General features: G+C 41.8%; 1 protein-coding gene across 2 annotated transcripts in view; it reads left to right on the forward strand.

Moving 5' to 3' along the window:
• The window catches only part of LCLAT1 (lysocardiolipin acyltransferase 1), an 85,867-nt gene extending 68,272 nt beyond the window's left edge, over window positions 1-17,595 (forward strand). For both annotated transcript variants that reach the window (XM_033144633.1, XM_033144634.1), the window contains one exon: window positions 14,519-17,595. In XM_033144633.1, coding sequence (XP_033000524.1) covers window positions 14,519-15,015 — 497 coding nt within the window. In that variant the 3' untranslated portion in view covers window positions 15,016-17,595. The remainder of the gene's footprint in view (window positions 1-14,518) is intronic.
• The last annotated feature ends 5,666 nt before the right edge of the window (window positions 17,596-23,261 follow it).

The raw sequence follows: 23,261 nt of genomic DNA on the forward strand, positions 1-23,261 counted from the left end.
AAGCAGCAATCAGTGAGTAGTCCTGACGTCAATGGTCTCTCTGCTTCATTAAAATGTTAATTTCATGGCTTTAATTCCTTTTGTAAAACGTGCTGCTGTGGGACACTCTGATGATTCTCCCCTCAACCCCCAACTAGACTGATCTCCATGCCATATTTCTTTTTATTGCCGAAGGGATTTTTCCTCATGTTTTATTTTTTTTAGTTCTCTAAGAGGACATTGAGGACATTGGGCACATGTAAATATTTCTTGAAACAAGGAGTCCGTTTAAAAGCTTAAGAAGCTCATGAATTAATCATGTCATAGCTATCTAGGTTATATTGTTCTTTCACTATTTTGAAATGATCACAACTTTGATAAGCATTTTACCCAACATTGGATCACTGAAATAAATTTACTATATAAAAGATTCTGTGTGAACCATTTCTATACCAAGAACATTAATGGAAACCTTCTATGTGTGCATTGTTTGTTACTACCTCTAAAAGGTAAAGGTAAAGGGACCCCTAACCATTAGGTCCAGTTGCAGACGACCCTGGGGTTGCGGTGCTCATCTCACTTTACTGGCCAAGGGAGCTGGCGTACAGCTTCTGGGTCATGTGGCCAGCATAACTAAGCCACTTCTAGTGAACCAAAGCTGTGCACGGAAACACCATTTACCTTCCTCCCAGAGCAGTACCTATTTATCTACTTGCATTGGCGTGCTTTCGAACTGCTAAGTTGGCAAGAGCAGGGACCGAGCAACAGGAGCTGACCCCGTCGCGGGGATTCGAATGTAAAAACGGTGAACTTGCTGACAGTTCTCACAACTTAATGCAGAAAGTATTTTTTATTTAATAAGTATAAATTTTCAGCACAAAAAGAGTTGTAATTGTGGGGGCTTTGTGAAGGTTTTATAAAACTATTATTTTCACATCAAATTTTACCTTTCTCTCTGGAGTGAATATTCACCTTTTCATTTAAGGCTTCATTTGCTTCTGTAGTAGTTTCTTCAGAAAATAAACCTTTTCCCAGTTCTTGGTCAAACCAACCATGGAAAAAATAAACTGGAAAATGATGTGAAGGCACTTTTGAACCTACACTGAAGGAAACCATCGAAATATCATGTGGAAAGCCATATGAATAAAAGTGGGTCTCTTTAGTGAAACTGACTTCCTGTATAAAAGAAGGGATTTTTTAAAGCCAGGATTTGCATTTGTGTGTGTGTTTTGTTTTAAGATTGGACTGGAATCTGACCAACTTTATTTCATCTTGGGAGGTTGTTGTTGTTGATGATGATGATGATGCATGGTCACAGTCCTACTGTGTTTGGAATTCTACACATTCTAATAATACATTATTTGAATGAATGTGCATTCATGATAAAAAGCAAAAACAACCATGGAATAAACTTTGGAGGCAAATTAACTGAAAATGGCAGCTGAAACAATACAGCTTTCAGTGCCTGCTTAAAAGTGGGCAAGGAGGTGGTCTGTTGAACCTCTCTGGAAAGAGTCTGGGTTCCATGATGAAAAAGGCCCCCACCTAATCTCTGCCAAAACAAAAAGTGCCTCAGAAAAAGTTATCGAGCAAGTTCACATATGAGGCAGCAGTTTCTGATGTACCAAACTGTTCCCATCTTGTTATAAATAAATTTTATTTAGTTTAAAATGGAAAAAATATGCTAGAAAACACATCCCTTTATCCAACTGAGAGGGTGTGTATGGAAATCAAGGCTTAACAAAAATGCTGGCTTGGATCCTATTATAAATTAGAAAGGAATTCTAGGCAAGGAGAATTTCTACTCCCTTCCTCTTCTCAGCATCCCCCACTCCTGATCCCACAGTGTTCAAAAACCAGTGGCCAACCTTTCAGAGAGGTTGTTCTGATGTCTACCTTGAGTGATACCCAATTGTGGCATCCCATCTGTGCAACAGGCTTCTGCTTTTGTTAACGAGACTTCCCCTTCCTCCTCTTCCCGTCTGCAGCTCCCAACACATCCCCAAATCTGCTCTAGGGGGTTGGGGAACCTGCAGAGCAAATTGGAGAGGGGAGAGGAAGTCCCACTGTGCCCATTCACTATCTCAGATTTGGGGCGGGGTGATGGAATTAGAGTCATTCCCCTTAATAAATATTAAAATGTGTATTGGAAGGCAACAACATCCTCTTTAGTAAAAATACAACTGGACTCGCTCTCAGTGCATCCTAATTCTGTCTGTCTCCTTTATATGATTGCATTTTTAAATGGCCTAGCACAGCCAGTGAAAAACAATTGTACTAAATAAATCATATGTGCTGCAAAGCAATATATCACAATTAGAAATCCATTATAGTTTAATTAGGCATTCCATTATTAAGTTGATGTATTTGGCTTCCTCCAGGTCTCTGGCTAATCCTGAAACAAATTCTTCTTTGTGGATAAATATTAGTCAGTCATAATTAAAGAGTGTTTATTGCAGCCGAGACTTTTAATTAAATCCCTTTCTGATTAAGATGGCTCCCTGAGTACTAGGTTTATTGAACTTAATAAGATTTGTCCACTTGTGTATTGTGGCATGGCAGAAACTGTTTCAGTGCCAGCAGATTAGCAGCTATAAGATCGTTTCTCCTCCTGTCCACTCATGGATTTAAACACCTGTCATTTTGAAAACTATATATAAGCTGCAGTCTGATCTACCACTTTATGTTATAAGGCTAGCAGGCTGTTCACATAGTGATATATATATAAACTATAGTGACTGCATAGGAAAGTTAATGTTGCCGCATCTTTAACGCTAAGTGGTTTTTAAAAGAACCCCTCTTCTGCCGATCAGGGAACTGGATGCACGTTGAAACACAAATAGTTTATCCTTCTGAAAGTGGTTTCCTTCAGAGGCACATAGATGAACTTGTTTGCGTATGATGCTCATCAAGCTCTGCTGGGAATGTTCACTTACTAACACAACTTATTTGAATAGTTCTAATGAAACAGCAAGAAATTTAAACAGAGCATTAACTGCTTGGAGGAGCATGGGCCAAATTCCATCTAATTTGATTTAAATAACTAAGGAAAGAGCTTAAGAGATTGATTAAAGTCCAAAATTAGTCATCTTAGATTGGATGACAAGTTAATGTCCTACTATTAGTTATATTTTCAAATGGTTTTGACAGAAAACGTGTAAGATGTAAGCATTATGAAGCAAAGGAGAACAATCAGTTACACCACAGTTTACATGGTAGGTGAAAAAAGAAAAGTTTTTAAATCTGCTAATGGCTTCTTTCCAATAATTGCTCATTAAGCAGTTTGGCAGTTTGCATCATTCCAGTAAAGCCAGTATATGTTATGTCTTGGGAGGGAGAAAATTCACAAAATAACAACAAAAACACCCATAAGGAGCCATTTCATGAGTTGTGCAGTCCTTTTCAAAGTTTTCTTGAACCCGATTCCCCCAAATGAAGACTATGTGCTTGAAGTTCATTAGAAAAATTCCAGTGTTCCTAGTTTAAACTTATTGTTAAACTTACCCTTTTTTATCTCCACTAGAGCAGCACTATTCTAAAGACCCACTGATCTAATGGAGCTAGTTGCATGGTTCTTTGGATCCTAGCTAATGTTAATAGCCTTGCTGTTCACAGTAAAGCTCTCTGAATTAAAAACTGTTTAGTTATTTTGTTTGCTGCAGCCAATCTGTCACATTAGTGAATATTGTAAATGTGTCGGTTCTTAACTTTATAGCTGTTTTCCTAAGCTACCAAGGGCCAGAAGGGTCCTTAATGATGTCTGAGATACAGTTGTGAAGATCACTGAGCAGCTAAAGAGAACTCTCTAGTGGTTGAGTTGGGGCACTGATGAAAAGTGCTGAAATGAATTTTTGCATGGAGTATCTGGCAGTAACAAAATCCTACTTGCATATCTGGTTGAGGTGGGGGGGGTATGTCCCATTTTACAATGAGACTTCCAAGTGTGCGTTCTCTTTGAATAAGATTTTGAGACGACCTCTAATTACAAAAAGCAGATACTCAGGCCTTCTTAAGAGTAGCAAAGGCCACTGGTTTGCCAGGCAATGTTAACTCTTGTTATTATCTACACATTATCTCACTTAAAACAAAAAAACAAAAACACTTGAACTCTCCATAATTCAGGACATGTTAAATGAGATAATCCACTTTATTGTAAAAACTAGGAGTATGCACTACCATCAAGATTTGGTTCAGATCTGGATTTGCTACCTCGGGAAGCAGCCCACTTCATCCCAAAATGTGTTGTGGCCTACCCCATTCAACTCTGGTTCCAGAATCAACTTCATGAATTCCCTTCGTGAAAAATGAAGCTCTTCCCCATCCGCTATTGTGGGAAGTCAAAAACAGCCATTGCTGTAAGATAGGTAAAACCCCCACAGAACCTAAGCCAATCTGCCTGCAGGTTAAAATTCCTCCTTGATGCTGAGGACAAATCACTGACTGGTGTCCATAGGAACATTGCAGATAGAGGCCTCCTTCAATGAAGAAAGACACAAAAGTTATAACTCTATAAATTGGTACCTTGGTTCTCGAACTTAATCTGTTCTGGGAGTCCGTTTGAAAACCAAGGTGCGGCTTCCGATTGGCTGCAGGAGATTCCTCTACTCAAGCGGAAGCCACATTGGACGTTTGGCCTCCGAAAAACATTCGCAAACAGGAACACTCATTTCTGGGTTTGCGGCATTCGAGAGCCGATTTGTTCAGCAACTAAGCCGTTCGGGAACCAAGGTTCCACTGCACAAAGAAGGGCAGGTGGGGAAGTTAGAAGTCCCTGACCCACACGAAAGGTCGGCTGCCTCTACTCCACACAGAGCTGCAAGTTGCGAAACCAGGACATTCAGCAACCTGAAAATTATTGTCAAATACGTGGCATGCTGGATTTGATTGCAGCAATAGGCTTTCACCCCTGGAATGGTTCACGCAAGCAGACTAATTTCATGAACAGGGTAATGTTGAGGCACATTCATGGGTTTTTCACAGAGCAGGAGGGATTTTGTGTGAGGTAGTGACACTTGTTACGCTGATCATATGAGCAAAGGGTTTTGTTGTTCTTAGAGGAGGTGAGGGATATGGGCCTATTGTCAGAACTCATTCTCTAAATCTTAGATCAGGGCTATTTCAGCCCAAGTGCCATATTCCCTTCTGGTCAGAGGCACCGAGTTGGGTGGGGGGGGGTGCATGTGTGTGTGACGTCACACATGTGAGGCAACTGTTTCAGACGCTGTGCAGCTGGGGGCAACCTCCAGACAGGCTGCTCCAAGCCACACTGCCTCCTGGGGTGTCCTGCCAGGCTGTGCGGCAACGTTCTGCTAGACTGTGCCAGTCCGCACTGCATCTCCCAGTGCTGCGCGGCATGGGGCAACCTCCAGACAGGCCATGTGGCATCTCCCAAGGCGGAATAGCAGGAGAAACGTAAGAGGAAGGGAGAGGATGGGCTCAGCCTGTTCCACCCCCTCAAGATTGGTGGGTTTTGGTCCCGTCCCAACAGACTTTAGGGGAGCTGGCACCTATGCTTCTGGTCAACCTTTCAGGGGTTGTATGCCAGGGGTAGACAGGGACAGAGGCAAAAGTAGGCAGAGCACCACATGTAAATGTTACCCTTCTACAGCAGGCTAGTTTCTACACACACTCATAGGCATTTCTCTATCCTCCACTCAGACAAGCAGGCAAGAGGCAGCAGAGTTTTAAGGACACATTCCAGCTTTGCAAAAAAACACTTGAGATGTGAAGGAGAGCTAACGAGAAGAGGAGTTACTTGAGGTGACTGTGGAAGGTTGGATAAAGAGACCTCAGTCCTGAGCTTCCCTGCCTCTGCCCAAGAAGAAATAATGCTCAGGCGCAGGCAAGGTATCATGATTTAATATCCAAAATCAGTTTAAAAGTTTCTGCCTTATAATAATGTGTGCATTCGGGGACAGCAGCACACGTGCAAGTTCTCCACGTGGCATGGATTTGCGCATTCGCTTCAATGCCAGCAAGTGCTTCACACAGTCCATTGTACACTGAAGTGAAGGGGGGGGCGTTGTTGCTTATGTAGACCATGCATATAGATTGAAGCTGCCAAAGAGCTCTAACTTTTATGATGCACCATTTATTTTACGTCCCATAACTGTGTTAACAGCGATGGCTGTGAGAATGTGTCTACATAGGTTCAAAATTATGTGGTCCTGAGAAGGGAACAAGTTTGCATAATTGGGGGAAATGTGCATTTGTGAAGCCTGTAAACTGAGTTAGGATAAACAGAGTCCGTGAGTCAGTTCTGCCTGGTCATCCTGAAGAGGCTGAAAATAACTTGTTTTTCCACCCTTTTGACCTTCTCCTATCCCACTTTTTGTATGTTGTCTGTGCTTTATTTATAGCTCATTCGCTTTGTAATTCATAGAATAGCACTTCAGAAGCTGCAGGAGGAAGAGAAGCATGGCTATGAAGGCTGAAATGCAGCTGCCAGGTTGGCACCAGGATGAATGCAGTCCTTTAGTTAGAATATTACACATCACAACAGCTGATTTTGTCCTGTTGCCCATATCCTTTATGTGCCCAGCCTTTGCTCTTCAGTGAATCCTTTCTCAGCACACAAAAGGCAGCCTTCAAAGGACAGTTGTATGGGGGGGGGCACAGTTGACATTGCATGAACTTGGGAGCAAATGAAGGGCTTTTCTGCACAAAGAATGCCTCAAATGCATGTTATCCTGGACGCAATAAGCTTGAAAGCCCTTATCTCGTATCTCATAAGAGAGGAAGAAGAACAACTACGCAATGGCCCACTTCTTTTTTTAACAATGTAGGTAGCATTGGCACTGGAAAGGAAAAGTGCACAGCCTCTCAAGAACTTTAGACACAAATAAAAGCCTAAAGTGCAGGGGTGGGGAACTGGTTGACCCCCAGGTGTTGTTGCCCTCCATGTCAACCAGCATGGCACATGCAGCAACACCTGGAGGGCCACAGGTTCCCCATCCCTACCCTAATGGGTGGGACAGAATAAATGAGTTAAAAGAAAGGTTGCAGTCCTAAGTGGGAATCATTACTTACTTGCCACAGTAATACAAGCAGTAGGAATTTACTGCTGACTAAACTTGCATAGGATTGGGGTGCATAAAAAAAAACAACACCATTAGCAATCTGGCCAGGGTTACAAATTTTCAGGAAATAGGTGGCAGATCTCTTGTCATGTAAAGAAAGCTTCGGAGATAATAAGGGTCCTGTTGAACTCTTTGCTGCTATCTGGTAAAGTTGCTTCTTGTTGCAAAGGCAGGAGTGCACAATGACATTCTTAGGCGCGCATTTAGGATTCTTTCCTTGCCTCACAGTTGGCCTTTGGCAGAGGTTTCATCAGCTTCTGGCAGTTAGATTTTGTTCTGGCAAGATGCCAGGAGTACAGTGCAACCTCATTCGTCTGTATGGCCTGCAAGACACCCAAGCCCTTTTGATAAACATGCAATTGAGAAGGCAAAAGTGCTATTTATTTTCCATGCAGATTCATTTACATAGCTTGCCAGAAGGGACACACCACAGCTTTCGATAGCTAGACTTTCCTGACAACCAGAATGTTTACCCTGTATAATGTTCAGTAGCATCACTATGGTATCGTTAAAGTCAGATTGAATGATTAGGTTTTAATTCTGCAAATTGTGTCTTTGCTTTATGGACAGGCGTACCTTAGCCTGGAGAGGGGATGGTAGTGAGCTAGATGCTTAAGGGTTGGTTTCACCCAGTTTTCTTTAAACCTACATTCTCATAGAATTATAGAGCTGGAAGGGACCACGAGGATCATCTAGTCCAACTCCCTGCAATGCAGGAATCTTTCCCCCAACATGGGTCTCAAACCCATGACCCTGAGATTAAGTCTCATTCTCTACCAACTGAGCTATCGGGTTGCTGTGTAACATTATTTATGTTATTACTGAAATGCTGTTTGAAGTATATGCCCCCTTTACCGATTTTGTTTCCGCAAAAAACTACAGGTTGTGGCTTCTGCTTGCATTGTTCACCAACCCCATCTACCCCCTTCACCCCCACCCCATTGCCAACCCCCCTCTCTTTACAACTCACCCCAAACCCCTCCTCCCCATCTTCTCGCATCTCACCTGTTCCCCTTTCCATCTCGCTCACAATTCACCCCTCCCATCAGATTGCTCAACCCCCTCCTCATAGATCACCCCCCCCCCCAAAAAAGGTCCTGCATCACCACTCCCACATATTGCCACCCTCTGGACACCCCCCCCACCAGCTGCGCTTTGCACTCTCCTCAAGTGTTTTGGCCTGGCTTGAATGCATCCTTCAAGTGTTATGTCTCTTGCTTTCATGGATGGAGAAATGAAGGGCAGGGGGAGGGGTGGAAACCTCCAACTATGGCACATCTAGAATGTACCCAAGTATACAAAGGTAAAAGTCATATCCACTGCTTTGCCCAAACTGGCATGTGGCTTTTGGGAAGGTTGCCAACTGTAGCCCTTGGGCTGACAAACTCTCTTGGTTTAGGCAAAGAGAACAGTCAGCCTGGTGATCCATTTGGAAGGCATATGCTGCCCTGGATTCCACCTCAATAAGCTGGTTGCAATGTAATTTTGACCATTCCAAGTCTTAACTTCTGCTTCCCAAGATCTTTGCAGGCAAGCCTACATTCCATACTACATCGTTTGGATTTTTTCACCCACTGGTGTTTTTTTTATCCACCTCACAAGATTAATGCTGCGTTCTTTTCATAAACCAAGTAGAGAAAAGTTTTCAGATACATCTTAAGAGCTTGATATGTGCCAAGTATGAGTAATTTCCCATGATAGTAAGATAGAAATTTAACCAATGAAGTTAAATTTGTGTAAATTCAAGCAAGATGCTCTTAATAAAAGGAGAATCTTAAAAATCCAATGCGAAAGAAGTGACTTTTCGTTTGCTTTTGAAAATGCATTTAACTGAAGAGAGTGATTTATTAGGGAAGCTTTTACTTTGGTCACAAGCTTAGTTAGAGTTTTGGGAGTTGCCTTTTGCTGGCCTCAGACATAATGCCTAAAAACAATTAGCTTTGCATTGTAATTATTGAGAGAATGTGACGTCTGTAGATCCTGAAATATGAGCGACTTTAAGTGGAATGCAAATAGGTCTAAAGAAATATTAATAGAAAGGAGCCAGACAATAATGCTTTCTGGATTGTCCTTTGCTTAGTAACTTCTAAGTAGCTGGAGCCAGTGCCCATTTTAGTGCTTTATCTTTATTAGGAATTGTTATGCATGGGTTCCTATTAGTTTGCCAGCGGTGGAATACTGATGCTTCTGTTTTCTGAGCTGCTCTGTTCTTAGAAGTGTGCTAACCCCAGATACAAAGAGCGTTCTTCTGCTTAGTACATTCGTTCGGAGGGTAGATTCATTCTATTAAATTATTAAGACTCCATTAGTCAAGATTATGTTAGAACACGCAAGATTTTTCACTTTGTTTTTGTGAAATTTTGACTAACTTTTTACAAATAAAGAAATTGTTTAGACAGATGATTTGAATGTTGTGTTAAGTCCCAAGCTGGATAAACAGTGGTCCAAGGAAAGAAAGCATCAGTGAAATTCAGGTTACCAACCAATGTAGGGATATATATTAAATCCCTGTTATTAATAGATTGTGGGAGACATTATGCTAAAAAAGAGATTATGCTTTTTATGCTATATGACATGCTAAAGAAGAAAGATTATACATTTTATTCTTTACCTTACGACACATACTTAAGTAATGACATTATTTGGATTGCCCCTACTATAGTGTGGGAAGTTCATTAAGTAATAATAGCAGGTACAATGCAGTTCATAATCTGGTTATACTAGGAAGGAATTAACTACCAAAAGACCAAGATCCTCGCTTTTGGGGGGAAAACCAAAGCTTAGAAGCTGGGAACTCCAAGGCCACAAACTAGAACAAGTCTCGAACTATAAGTATTTAGGTATGGTGGTCCAGGCTTCAGGATCCAACAAACTACACATAAACTCCATCGGGAGCTCCGGGGGGGGGGGAATGCAAATTGTATTCTTAAATTTTTCACAACTCAAGGGGGCTTTTTCGTCCCCGCGGCATTAAAATTATATAAGGCCAAAACGTTGGCACAGCTCCTTTACGGATCCTTTCTGGGCCCGCCATCCTCTGCCTTCTCCCCCCTCGAGAGAGTTCAATCCAAACTTCTTAGAGCCCTTCTACAAGTCCCCAGATGTGTCTCAAATGCATGGGTCAGACTAGAAACGGGGATGATGGGAGTTGAGGCTCATATCAGCCTAACGTCAATATATAAATGGCTGACGCTGAAACTGCTCCCCCATTGTATAGCTCCATGATCCTTTGCAACCAGTTCCAGTCAGGCTGGCAGATAGCAGTCCTGAACATTCTTCAGAAACTGGGCTTTGCCCCTCAAGCCCTTTTAAACCTGGGCTTGGGCCAAGCAAAAGCTATGGTCAGGCAAAGAATTATAGACACCGAGAAACAACAGGACTGCCTAAGGTGCTCCAACTTCAAAATTCTATAAATCAAGAGATATGTTGCTGCACTGGCAGCATATCTATTTTATTATATCCAAAAATGCAAGAAGGGCCTTTACACTTGCCAGAAGCTCAGCTCTGCCCTCCCCAGTCCTGAAAGAATCCTTCAAAAAAGTCCCATACGCCCAGAGACTTGGTGCCTGCCCATTGGGGATATAGGAAGCCCCGAACATCTATTTTTTAGATGTCCTTTCTATAATGAGGCACATAGAGATACTATTGACCATTTGCTGACCTCCTGGAAAAACACAAATTCGATCTTCTCCTTTTAGGTAAAGATCATAAGACGACCCAGATGATCGCCAGATTCTGTCTACAGATCTGTAGCATAGACCATCCCCCGATACAAATTAGTCTGTCAAGAAAATCCCTGTACTTGGACCCACGGGTGACTCTGGGCCAACTTTTTATGGTAGTTTCCCCCCAAAGTGTCTATGTGTTTACGCGCTTAGCACTTTTTAAACATGTAAGTCATTGTTGTATATTGTTTTAAATGTCTGTTTTGCTTTTGGGAGTGCAGTCCCATTATGTGTTTTACAAGCTGGTCTCCGACCGTAATAATAATAATTATATTATTACAAGGAAGGAAGGAAGGAAGGAAGGAAGGAAGGAAGGAAGGAAGGAAGGAAGGAAGGAATTTTCAATGTACTATAGTGGTAGAGAAAGTACAAAGCAAATATTCTGGAAATAAAATATATTGGTGAAATCTTCTTATGCATGTTTACGCAGAAGGATTCAGTGGGTCTTTGTATGAGGTAAATGTATAAAGCAATGTGGCCTTAAATTGTTGCACTGAACACAAGCTAGTATGATCTCTATTCTGTAGGAGTCTTAGGTTGTGCATTCTGTATCCTTAACAAGTAGATCCTGTTTAACAAGACTGAATGTTCTAAATCTGCAGGGGAATGCGGACAGGGCTTTTTTTCAGCTGGAACTTCCTGGAACTCGGTTCCAGCACCTCTCAGTGGGCGCCATTGCCATTATAAGAGAACAAGGGAGGCGTTTGTGGTGAATTCCAGCACCTCTTCTTTTCTAGAAAAATAGCACTTAATATGGATCACAAAGAGCTTTTCTTGTGAGACAGATCTTAGGACGTTTCAGACATACTGGAAAACTGTTTTCATTCTCACCCGAGGAATTGTTACAGCTACTGCTGCTAAGGCTCATTTACATTTTCTTCATTTTCAAATGAAGGCTTACCATGCTTTGAAAATTCATGCAGGCTGTTACAAGAGAGGGCACAGCCCCACTTGTTGGGTCAAGAAAGTATGCAGGTGTATGCTATTCATGTTGGATAGAGGGCCAATCATTCATTCCAGGTGCTCTCATAAGTGACATCCAAAGCACATGAAGCTTGACAATTCAGTTGTAATTTCCCTTCCTTGCATTGACCTCAGTCAAACTCAACAGTGGGTTTCCTGCAGTTTTCAAAGTGTAGTAAAAGGCATGCAGAACCACAAAGCAGTTTCGCTGGTGATTTTAGCAGCATAGATCTCCATGTCTAAAGGCAAGCGTATTTTCTTCAGATGTACCATCAGAAGGCTCTTTGAAAGCTGTGTGCCATACTTGAGGATTATAGATTTCAGCTTGTAGCAGAATGGTAGCACAAGAAAAATATGTGAAGTGCACAAAAGGAACACTGTATGTTTTAGAGAAGAATGGGAAGGGACCTTCCTCAAATTTTAGATTTCTGAAAGAGATTCATTTTAACACTTCCATCCTTGACATTTTCTCTAAAGTATTTCCAATGGATTTTTGATGAAATGTCAAGTAACTTTGCTCGAAGTTGAAGCTTTACTTTAATTTATAGTTTATAATTTGTGTGTGAAAACTTGCTTCCCTTCAACTAACCACAGGGACCTAGCAAGGAGGGTGAGGGGTATTTGCAATCCATGAAACACAACTTTTGTGAGCCAACTGGGAATCATGCACACAGAGGCTGAAACAGACCCAGAGAAGATGTTAAGACTGTCAGTAATCAGTTACTTTTATTATTACTTATATAACACATAACACCAGCTGCATGCCAGGTACTGTATAATGTGCAGAAATGGCATGATCCGTGGTCCAAAAGGGTTAGAATCTATGTTAGTTCAGCAAGGCAGAGGAAAAATGAATCCATGTCAGGGATTTCCAGTGACAGAAGGAGCCTATGACATGGGGGACCAGTGTGGGGCCCTCTAGATGTTTTTGACTCGAGCTCCAGTCATCCCTGACCATTGGCCATGATGGCTGGGGCTGATGATAACCCAAAACATCTGGAGGACACCACATTGGCTACTTCCGGGCCATAACATCTGACAGAATGATAAAGTAAGGTGGAAATAAAATCCTTTGCTGAGAGTGGCTGTGCCAGCACATAAATGTTTAGAACCGGCTCATAGCAAAAGTACGCAGTCACAATACTACAAAGCATATACTCCCATTAGTATTGCAACAGTGTTGTGGTGACATGGGAGAGGTATGCCAATGGAAATATTTGACAAAAAATGCCAAAGAGCAGAATTTTGAATGCAGAGAGAGAGGTTTTATACCCAACTATGCAACATGTTGCCCATTTCCAGTATGTATACAACTGTAACAACAACAAAAGCCCTCCTGAAGCAGCCGGCCTGCATTTCCAAACAACCATTGTTTTAAATCTCTAATGCAGTCAGCTCTACCCCAGCCAACAGACTGAAGTTTTAAAAGGAAATACAAAATAAATTAATGTGCTGGCACAGCTTACCGGTATCTTAAACATCATATCCAGGAGTGTGGAACCCACGTTGGATTAGGCAAGCTGACTTTAGATTGCATAAAAATAATGTCATATCATTGCTATTTTTTATTTAACTTAATCATCTTTTTGAATGAAAAGTAACTCAAAGCCACTTTTAAAAAATCTGGGACATTGTTAGGCAAGAAAGTAGTGCACTGTGTTATAGCTGGCATTGGTGCACATACACAAAGCGTAAATAATACTGTAGACCACTTTCCATCTTAAAAGGAAGCAGCAATAGAAGATGACTTAGCTTGCAGCCCTAACAATGTCTACTCCAAAGTAAGTTGTATTGAATTCAGTGGGACTTATTCCTTGATAAGTGGGGTGAAAATTGCAGACTTCACTTCCCCTGTGTTGGTCATTAATTATTTGCACGGGTTGTGGTTTTTTTCCCGGAGAAGCAAGAAACCAAGTTGTTTTTGTGGTACAAAGCTACTCTTTTGTGTTTGCGTTTTGCTCTGCTGCTGTTGCGGCAAAAGCAGGTGGGAGGTTTCTGCTGTGGGTGCTAAGTTATGGGCAACAGTCCACACCAGTCAGGATGAGAGCTTGGATGGACTAGAGATGGAGGTGAATGATTCGTCATAAGCCACAGAGTGAAAGTCTGTTGGCACAGAGCAGGGCCCTGTTTGGTTGAGAGAGCAGGGGAAGTGAGTGGGGTGTCCCAATTGAGAGATGGGGTGAGAACTGTTACTTATGCCATTGGCTTGTTTTAGTCAGTTGGATGCCCTGTTTCCTTTACCCAGGTATCTGGTTAAATTGGAAGTTCTAGTTGTTGTTCTCATTGCTGTGTAGCTTTGTTTTATGATGGAGATGTTTATGTGTTTGTTAGTTACTCAAACTTGTTTTTATGGATGTAGATTGTTTGTATAGTATCTTTGGAGGGGTATATGCTTGCTGTTATTTTATTTCATTTTTGCTTGCTCTGGGACTGAAATATTCCCTGAAGAACAGGTTACAAAAATGCACTTAGCAAAAAAAGTAATAATAATACACGTTTAATTTGTTGAACATTGGTTGAATTTTTGGAATTAAAAAGATCAGATTTTCAAAAGTTCTTTTGATTGAAGAGGAGAAAACAAATGGCAAAACATAATCTTAAAAGTCTGTGGCCTGTTTTCCTGGACCTAGAAGACAGAAAATGACATTTTATAATGGATCTCTTAGATTTTTAGGTGATTCTAGTTTCAGTTGTTCACAGTATCTAATCAGTGCTCAGTTCCATGAATACTGACTCTGGCTGTATTCATAGTCTTTATCTATTTCCCCCTAGGCAACAACCTTGATGCTATCCATGACATAACAGTGGCATATCCTCAAAACATTCCTCAGACCGAGAAGCATCTTCTGTATGGAAACTTCCCGAAGGAAATTCATTTTCACGTCCAGAGATATCCAGTACAGTCCCTGCCAACCTCTCGGGAAGAACTGCAACTCTGGTGTCAGAAGCGCTGGGAAGAAAAGGAAGAAAGGCTTCGTTTGTTTTATGAAGGCAAAAAATACTTTGATGTAACCGGAAGAAGCAAAATTCCACCCTGTAAATCTGAGTTCAGGGTCATGGTTGTTAAGTGCATTTCACTCTTTTACTGGACATCTTTCACACTGGCTATGTTTGTGCTGCTATACATGTACAGCTTTGTGCGGTGGTATTTTGTGATTCTTGTTGTCATTTTTGTTATGCAACAAAAAGCATTTGGTGGGCTTGAATTGTTGGAACTTGCATGTCATCGGTTTTTTAGTAAAAAATTACGCAACTCAGAAGGAGACTAAATTTGGTGTATATTGTGGGGAGGGGGGGTTAAGTTTGTGGACATTTTTCAAATGTGCCACAGGGTTTGCAAAAGTGGGATGAGATTTTGCATGAGAATCATTGGTCTGTCTTAATGATGTGGTTGGTTAATACACTGTGCACTTATTATTGTAAAAGGAGAAAGAACAGTTGTGTGAATTTTTAATTTTTGAATGTATCTTCAGAGTTTCTCTCTTTGGCAGCTAGCATATACAATGTCTCTGCAAAATAATTTGCCAACCAATCACATTTTAGAGCTCTTGAGCCTTTCAGGAGCTATAAATAGCTGGGCAAATTGTCATGCTAAAAGCAGTGGCCTGTGATGCCTACATGGCCTTGCCATAAATAAATTGTGACATTTGAGAGTCCCCACTCATTACATGGTCCACATTGGCCTTTCTTTAGCTCTTTCCCCCTTTCCCTTTCTGAGAGAGAATCATCATTAGTATCAGAAAATTTTCTGACCTGCAGAATGAGAAAACAAAAGACCTTAATTTGGGTCTATTCTATTATACTCCATTTTTATACGCCTGTTCTGTCTGTTGATTAAACTCTTACAACTTGTACACCTCAATTTTTAAACAAGCTTTGAAACAAGTTTTGAACATATATTTTGAAACAGGTTTCACTGAAAATCAGTTGAGTTGATCTTGAGGTAAATATTATGGCAAAGGGTTTTCATGAAGTTTCAACAAATATTTTGTCAGCAACCCACCTAAGGCTGGAAGTCCTGTGAATGGTTTGTAATAAGTTCAGATAGTATGCAGTCTCATGTTTGAAACTGGATTGGCCCACAACATGAACACATACCAAAGCATCCACAAGATAGGAAACAGGGAGCCAACACATAACACAGTTGTTCAACAACAACAAAGCATCTTTTTTGCCCACACAATTAGAAGTACCGGTTACATTTTTTATTTTTTTAAAAAAAATCCCATTTGGATTGTGACGAAACATGAGAAAAGTTAAGAGTTTTTGTTGTTTGCTTAAATAATGTGTTTTTAGATCACAAATGGCCCGTGTAGATATGCTCACCTCACAAAGATTCACATGATATGTGTCAATAGCTGGATCACCCCTCATTTCCTATCCAGGTGCTGAGAGTATAAAGAGAATGGCACATTGGCTTTGCAATTAAGGAAATCATACAGATGTACAGGACTTGAATGTTTGAAAAACATGATGGGTTTTCACACAGTGTGTTAGAAGCGTGAGTGAATGGGTTTCAGCATTACTGTGAAGAATTTCACCACCTTGATTATGTGAGAGAGAATATTTTTATTTTTTGTTTCACTGCTTAGTTCTACTGGTCAACATTTGGAAGCCCCAGCCAGTAGGAACACCTTTACCTGCTGAGGTTAAAGCAGCATCCTATAGATGGCAAGTGAAGTTGAGGCATCATGTCCACAGTCACTCCACCCACCCCAGTGTAACTCCCCTACAGCAAGAAACACTCGGCTGAAAAATGACTCCTAGAATGCCAAACAGAGGACTCTCTCAGTGCCACCTACCCTTTGCTCCAGAAAGTCCTTTGCACAGGACTGCTTCCCAGTAAAAGGGGATGCCTGAACAACTAGTGAGCCAGCAAGCTAAAACAAACAAACACTGAGAGCCACCTATCCACCAGGAAGACCCATAAATCTTGTGTTTGCCGCCTGCCAGGCAAAATCAGGTTGTCAAGCCCCTGGCAGGCCGCAACACGTGGCTGGTTGGACCTTCTGTGGTCTTGGAAGGTCACCATTCTCAGTGTCTCAGACACTCTGGTTTATATGCTTGATTCATGAACTGCTTCTTGTTTTCTAGAGCAGTTGTTACCTTTGCTTTTGACATAAAAATGGGGGAGCCACTGTCATTCAAAATACCAGAGTGGGGAGAGCTTTCTAGCAGGAAGAAACCGATCTCTATTCAGTGGAGGGAAGGGGGACCTGTGACCCTCCAGATATTGTTGGACTACAAATCCCAATATCCCTGACTCCTGGCTGTGTTGACTGGGACTTGTGGGAATTGTAGGACTGGCTACATGTTGGCTGCCCGTTCTCTATTCACTCTCTTCGCCACCCTGGAAATAACCCCACACTTACTAAGAAGCAAGTTCCCTACTCTCTAGTGACTTGAGACTATATATATTCCTTGAAATGTCCTAGCTTAGTTATACGTCATCTTTGTTGACTAAGCACTCCCCCCCCCCAGCACTTTTTCTTAGAATTACAGTGAACTCTTTTTACAGACTATGTTTGTCATCAAATGGTTATAGCTGACAAAGTTCCCTTCCCTGCACTGAATATAATTAGTAATACGGAGCCATAAGCCAACACTTAAGGTATTCATTGTTGATCTCATTAAGTGTCATGTCTGCTTCCATGTCTTCGTTCAAACCTTGTTGCTTCTGCAATGCATTTTATAGGTTCATTTTATAAATAAATTGTATTAAGAGACAGCTGGGGTACAAAAGGTCTCCAGACTAGCCTTAGTTTTCAGGTTTTACCAAACTGTTAGAATGTTTTAGCCACAAACGAACAAACCTATTCTACAGCAACAATAAAAGAAATTCAAATGCACGTTGGTGTTATTGTTTTCCTTGGTATGATATCCATTGTGAATTAGTCCCTTTTTCATAAAATGAAGGCATTGGTTCTTTCTGCAGCCTTTTACTGAGAGATTGATTTACTATTAAGGCATCCAATCTCAAAGGTTCAAAGAGGTTGAGATATTGCATTGTAGCGTAATAATAACAGCAGACCAATTCAAATAGGGTGAGAACATGGCATGAGAAGAGCCTGCCGGATCAGGCCCGTGGCCCAGCTAGTCCAACCTCCTCTTCTCACAGAAGCCAACCAGATACCTACCTATGGGAAGCCAACAAGCAGGATCTGAGCACAACAGCACTGTCCCCTCCTGTCATTTTCAGCAACTAGTATTCAGAAGAAGAAGAGTTTGGATTTGATATCCCGCTTTATCACTACCCGAAGGAGTCTCAAAGCGGCTAACATTCTCCTTTCCCTTCCTCCCCCTTTGTGAGGTGAGTGGGGCTGAGAGACTTCAAAGAAGTGTGACTAGCCCAAGGTCACCCAGCAGCTGCATGTGGAGGAGCGGAGACGCGAACCCGGTTCACCAGATTACGAGTCCACCGCTCTTAACCACTACACCACACTGGCTCTCCAGCATAGCACCTCCAGCTGTGCAGGGAGAACATATCCATCAGGGTTCATCAACCTATCAACAGCCTTATCCTCCATCTTTTAAAGCCAGACAAGTTGGCCATTGCTTTCCCTTGCAGGAAGGAAATCCATAGTTTTAACAACGTGCTGTGTGAAGAAATAATTTGTTTCGTCTGGCCTGTATTTCCAATGTGGAACCACACTGGATCTCTCTGAGTTCTGGTCTAATGAGAGAGGGAGGAAAACTTTCCCTTAACTACTTTCTTTCCCCTAACTACCATGCTCTTGCCAAAATCATTCTCAGGTTGGCATAGTACAAGACTATTCAGGCATTATCAGGAGCATTATCATGCTTACAAAAAAAAACAACACGTTTAAAATGAATATTTTGAGAGCATTTCAGCAGTTCAAAAGAAAGATTTAGAAATGTATTTTTCTGTTGACAGTTTAAATCACAGATTAATACAGAAACAAGATGGGTGAAAGTGACACAGACTGCAGATGGACTGATTTGCACAATTGCTCTGTAAAATGGGTGATTACGGTACGCAACTGCATTCATCAAAATTGCTGTTTGTCTCCTATTTGCTTCTTCGGTGTTCACAACAGACCCAGAGGCCTTTTAAGCTGGAGAAGACTCTAAACAAGTTTTCTGCTAAATGACACAACATTATCAGCCAATATTTCCCGCACTATTCAGTTCCAATGTTTGGTCTTTGATGCAGTCTGAGTGTAGTTTTGAGCTGCTAAATATACAACTTTGCTAGGCAGTGAAAGGGATGCAGCTAATTCTCCTCATTCCTGAGGCTTAAAAATGCATCCTGTGTTTTTTCTCCATTCAGTATAATGGAGACAAAGTGGTATTACAATTTGAGTTTTGCGTTAGGTGTGAAGTAATTTATGTCTTCTTCCTTGTAGATTTTTCACTACCCCTTTCCCCAGTCCCATTGTTTCCAGTGTAAGTGGAAATAACCACACAAGCACCAGTGCTGGCATAGTTTCACCTTTGTTCTGGGGGGACTTTAGATCTGGCAGATCCAAAGGCTTCCCTTGGATGAAACGGGGCTGCATTTAGAACACAAGAGCCCAGCCTGGAACAGGCCAAGGGCACACCTGGTCCACCCTTCTGTTCCCACAGTGGCCAACCAAATGCCTATGGGAAACCTGCAAGTTGGACATGAAGGCAACAGCATTCTCCAACACATATCCCCCAACAACTGCCTCTGACACTGGAATAATAATAATAATAATTTTAAAAAATGTATTTATACCCAACCCTCCCTGGCTGAGACTGGGCTCAGGGCAGCTAACACCAAAATCAAATGATTAGATTTAAAATTCAATTCAAAATCACATTTTAAATCAAAATTAAGTGGGACCCCACAAATCATAACCGTAGAAGTAAGGAATTAAATGTTCACCCGGCCACCTGTGCTGGTCCCATATGAGCCGGTAGAAAGGCCACTTACATACAGGGTCCCATAGAAGGAACGAAGGGGGTCATAATGGGCCCAGACGAAAGGCCCGACGGAACAACTCCATCTTGCAGATGTCAAATCCTGCATGGCCCTGTTCTCTTGTGCCAGAGCATTACACCAGACTGGGGCCAGGGCTGAAAAGGCCCTGGCTCTGGTCAAGGCCAGTCTAACCTCCTTGAGGCCCGGGACCTCCAAAGTATTATTGTTTGTGGACCGTAATGTCCTCCACGGGGCGTACCAGGAGAGGCGGTCCCATAACTACGAGGGTCCTAGGCCGTATAGGCCATTGATGGTTTTATTCATCTGTGAATTTGTATATTCCCCTTTTTAAAAGCTTTGCAAATTGGGGGCATAGGAGCCAACACCTAGGAGCCAGATTCCCTTCGGTTCCCCCCAATAAACCAAGACCCACTGAGTTCAATAGAATTTACTCTTTGATATGTTCCTGATAATTCTCACAGTTTCCGTTGTTGTTGCATTCCACCTTATTCTCTGATAGGGACTCAGGCAGCTTACGGCTAAAATTTTATTTCATTCCTTTTATCTGTGGAAGGTGTTGTACACAATCCCTTCTCACACATTTTTTCTACTCAACAATCCTGTGAGGTAGGTCCAGTAGAGAGGCTGTGATTGGATCAAGCTGACAGGTGTTGGTGTGTATATGACGTAGACGTGTGCAGCAAGATCAGACGTTGGAGAAGCTTCCTGATTTAGAATAGAGAGTCCCCATTTTCATCTGCGAAATGTTGGAGGGGAGGCTGCTGTCTGGGGTGAGGGAAGTACTAGCTTCATAAACTTTTGGGGTCCATGAGAATGGAGGCAGTATGCCTCTGAATGGCCGTTGCTGGGAATCTCAAGTGAGAGGGAGTTGTGCCCAGATCCATCTTTGGGGGCTTCCAAAGTTTGCCACTGTGAGAACAGGATGCTGATCCAGCAGGCTGTTCCTACATTCTTAAAACATGGTGCAATCACCTGGTTCAAATGCAAGGCTCCATCCAGAATTTATCCTCAACCAATTTATCTGGAAACAAGTACCACAGATTTCAGTGGAATTTGTTTCCCAAACAAAGTAATATGATCCTGAGGCCAGACAATACCCTGGTTGGAATACCATTCTAATGGAGTAGAACAGGCCATTTTGATCTCAGCTGCATTAAGAACAGAAATCCTTGAGCAATTAAAGTGAACAAATCAGGGAGACGAAACAGTCCCAGAAGGAGCTTCAGCTAGGGAAAGCTGTGTGCATGGGGAGCTGTGAGGTTCCCCTAACTGTGTCCCTATATTACATTTAAGCTCAGTCAATCAGCTTATAGAATTCATGGTCTGGTTCCAGACTTAAGCTCTCTCAATGATGCACAGGGCAGTAAGATTACTTGGAACCTGGAGTTCTTCCAGGGACAACTGAAATTACTGAGTCATTAATTAGGTAAATGTGACAGGAAGTCACAAAAAGACTAAGATACTGAAACAATTTAAAACAACAACAAGAAGGAGAAGGTGAAGCATCATTTTTCACTTGTGACGTAAGTACTTTGTACGTGTGCCCAACGCAAATAGGAGGTTGCTCACTAGAATGGGTAAGAAGCAAAATCAAAACACATCTATATTTATCAAGGTTGCATAACACATGGATCTAAGGTCAATTCAGGAACTGCTAGTGTCATAGGTGGAGTCAGCAAAGCTGATGGCCTAAAAATGAGCATATATTTAGCTGACAGGCTGTCACAGGGTTGTCTGTGAGAAAAATGGGTCCTTTAATAACCACAATGCTCTGCTTTCTTCAGGCCCCTCTAGATGTCCTGTTCATTGAGCAGTCATCATGATTTGCTTATTCAGAGGTTAGGTCTTTCTTAGCATTTGTTTGGATTTATGGCATACTCATATGAGCAAAATATCCCCCCTTCCCTTGCCACTGGGGCTTCTAAGCTCTTGGCCACTCTACTCCTCACAAGATCCCATGGGGCAACATTGCTTCCTGAGGGCTCTTGCGAGTATAGAATGACCAGCCTCATATAGCCAACATGCTTAAGTCTAATTAATGTATGAAGGGGTTAAGACCATAGAGTAAGCTGTCCTGCCAGGCTTAACTCGCCTTGGGAGGGTCTAGGTGATCAAGACTTTGTTCCCTTTCAGTTTACCTGAGAAGCTCAACATGTGAGGAGGTCTGAGCTGGCTTCTGTGTCTGAGACCACATGGTTCTTACAAGCCACTCTTGAGCTGCTATATCATTAATTTAGGAACATTCAGTACCCTAGCAGAGATGAGGAACGGTGTTGACTCACCTCCTATTGTAAGGAACGATCACTGAAAACATACATGAAGTGCTTTGACCACTTAGGAAAAAGCACAAGAGAAATGCTAAGGATGGCTATTATCAGATCCTTGGCTGGGCTTTCTCTTTACTTTTCATGTCATATAAAAATGTCATGTTAATACGTGGTAATTCAATAGTTTCTCAGGCCAGACATAAAGCAAATGCAAGGAGCCATGTTTGTCATGAAAACATAAAAAATGTATATTATTCAATGCATATAGTGCTCTTTGTCGCTGTTTTTGTTTTTATTGGCCTGTTCTTCTTAATTTTATTGATTATTTGACTTACTGCCCTTGAGACACCTTATAAAAGTTTACCATAAATGTATTTATGGGGTATGAATACATTAAATAAAATAAATATGTGGCTAATGTATTCCTGCTTACATTGGCTTTAAAAAACCAACCCATATCCTTGAACAGTGATATATATTAGGATTATTGTGTGGGCGAGGAGCGGGCATCAGAGCAGGGTATTGCCTGAATTACAAAGAGCATCAGGGTGACTTGGGGAAGGGTTTTGCATTTCCAAATTGGAAATTGCATCCAATTTTTGCACAAAAAGAAAAGGTAATAGACTTCCCTTTTTGTTGGTGCTTTAAAAAAAATAAAAGTTTAAAGTTGTGTTGCCTGTAAACTCCTGTATGCACCTATCCAAAGTTGAGGAAAATATTTTAAGGGTTTCCAAAAGTAATTACAAATTGATGGACCTCAATTGCAGCCCGTGGGGTGGGGTGGAGCCACCCTCCTGCCCCCAGCAATAATGCATCTTATCTAGATGGGGCTGTGATGAGGCAGGTCAGGACATTGGTGGAACCAATCTAGCACTACCTCTACTGCCATTGAACAACCCTGATGTCCTCTAGATAAGTTGACTGAGGCTAATCATGGTTGTAGTCCAAAACATCTGCAGGGTACCGTGTTGGAAAAGGCTGCTGTAGTCATTAAACTAAACTGACTACTCAGTGTATTATGAGGAAGGGCCATAGCTCAGTGGTAGATGATCTGCTTTGCATGAAGAAGGTTCTTGGTTCAATCTCTAGGTAGGGCTGAGAGAGAGCCCTGTGTGAAATTCTGGGGAGCAGCTGACAAGTCAGTATAGCAGACTAAGACAGCTTCCTAGCTTCCTGCTACCATGCCAAGCCTGGCCTTAACCATTTTTGGCACTATGGGCAAAACATTAAATTGACAAGAGCCCATCCTACCAAAACTTGAGAGCATTTCCTGAGCAACCATTTAGAAATACGATTGACTGATTCAACATTTACAGAACAG

The sequence above is a fragment of the Lacerta agilis genome, chromosome 3, assembly GCF_009819535.1.
Source record: "Lacerta agilis isolate rLacAgi1 chromosome 3, rLacAgi1.pri, whole genome shotgun sequence".
NCBI classification, from domain to species: Eukaryota; Metazoa; Chordata; class Lepidosauria; order Squamata; family Lacertidae; genus Lacerta; species Lacerta agilis.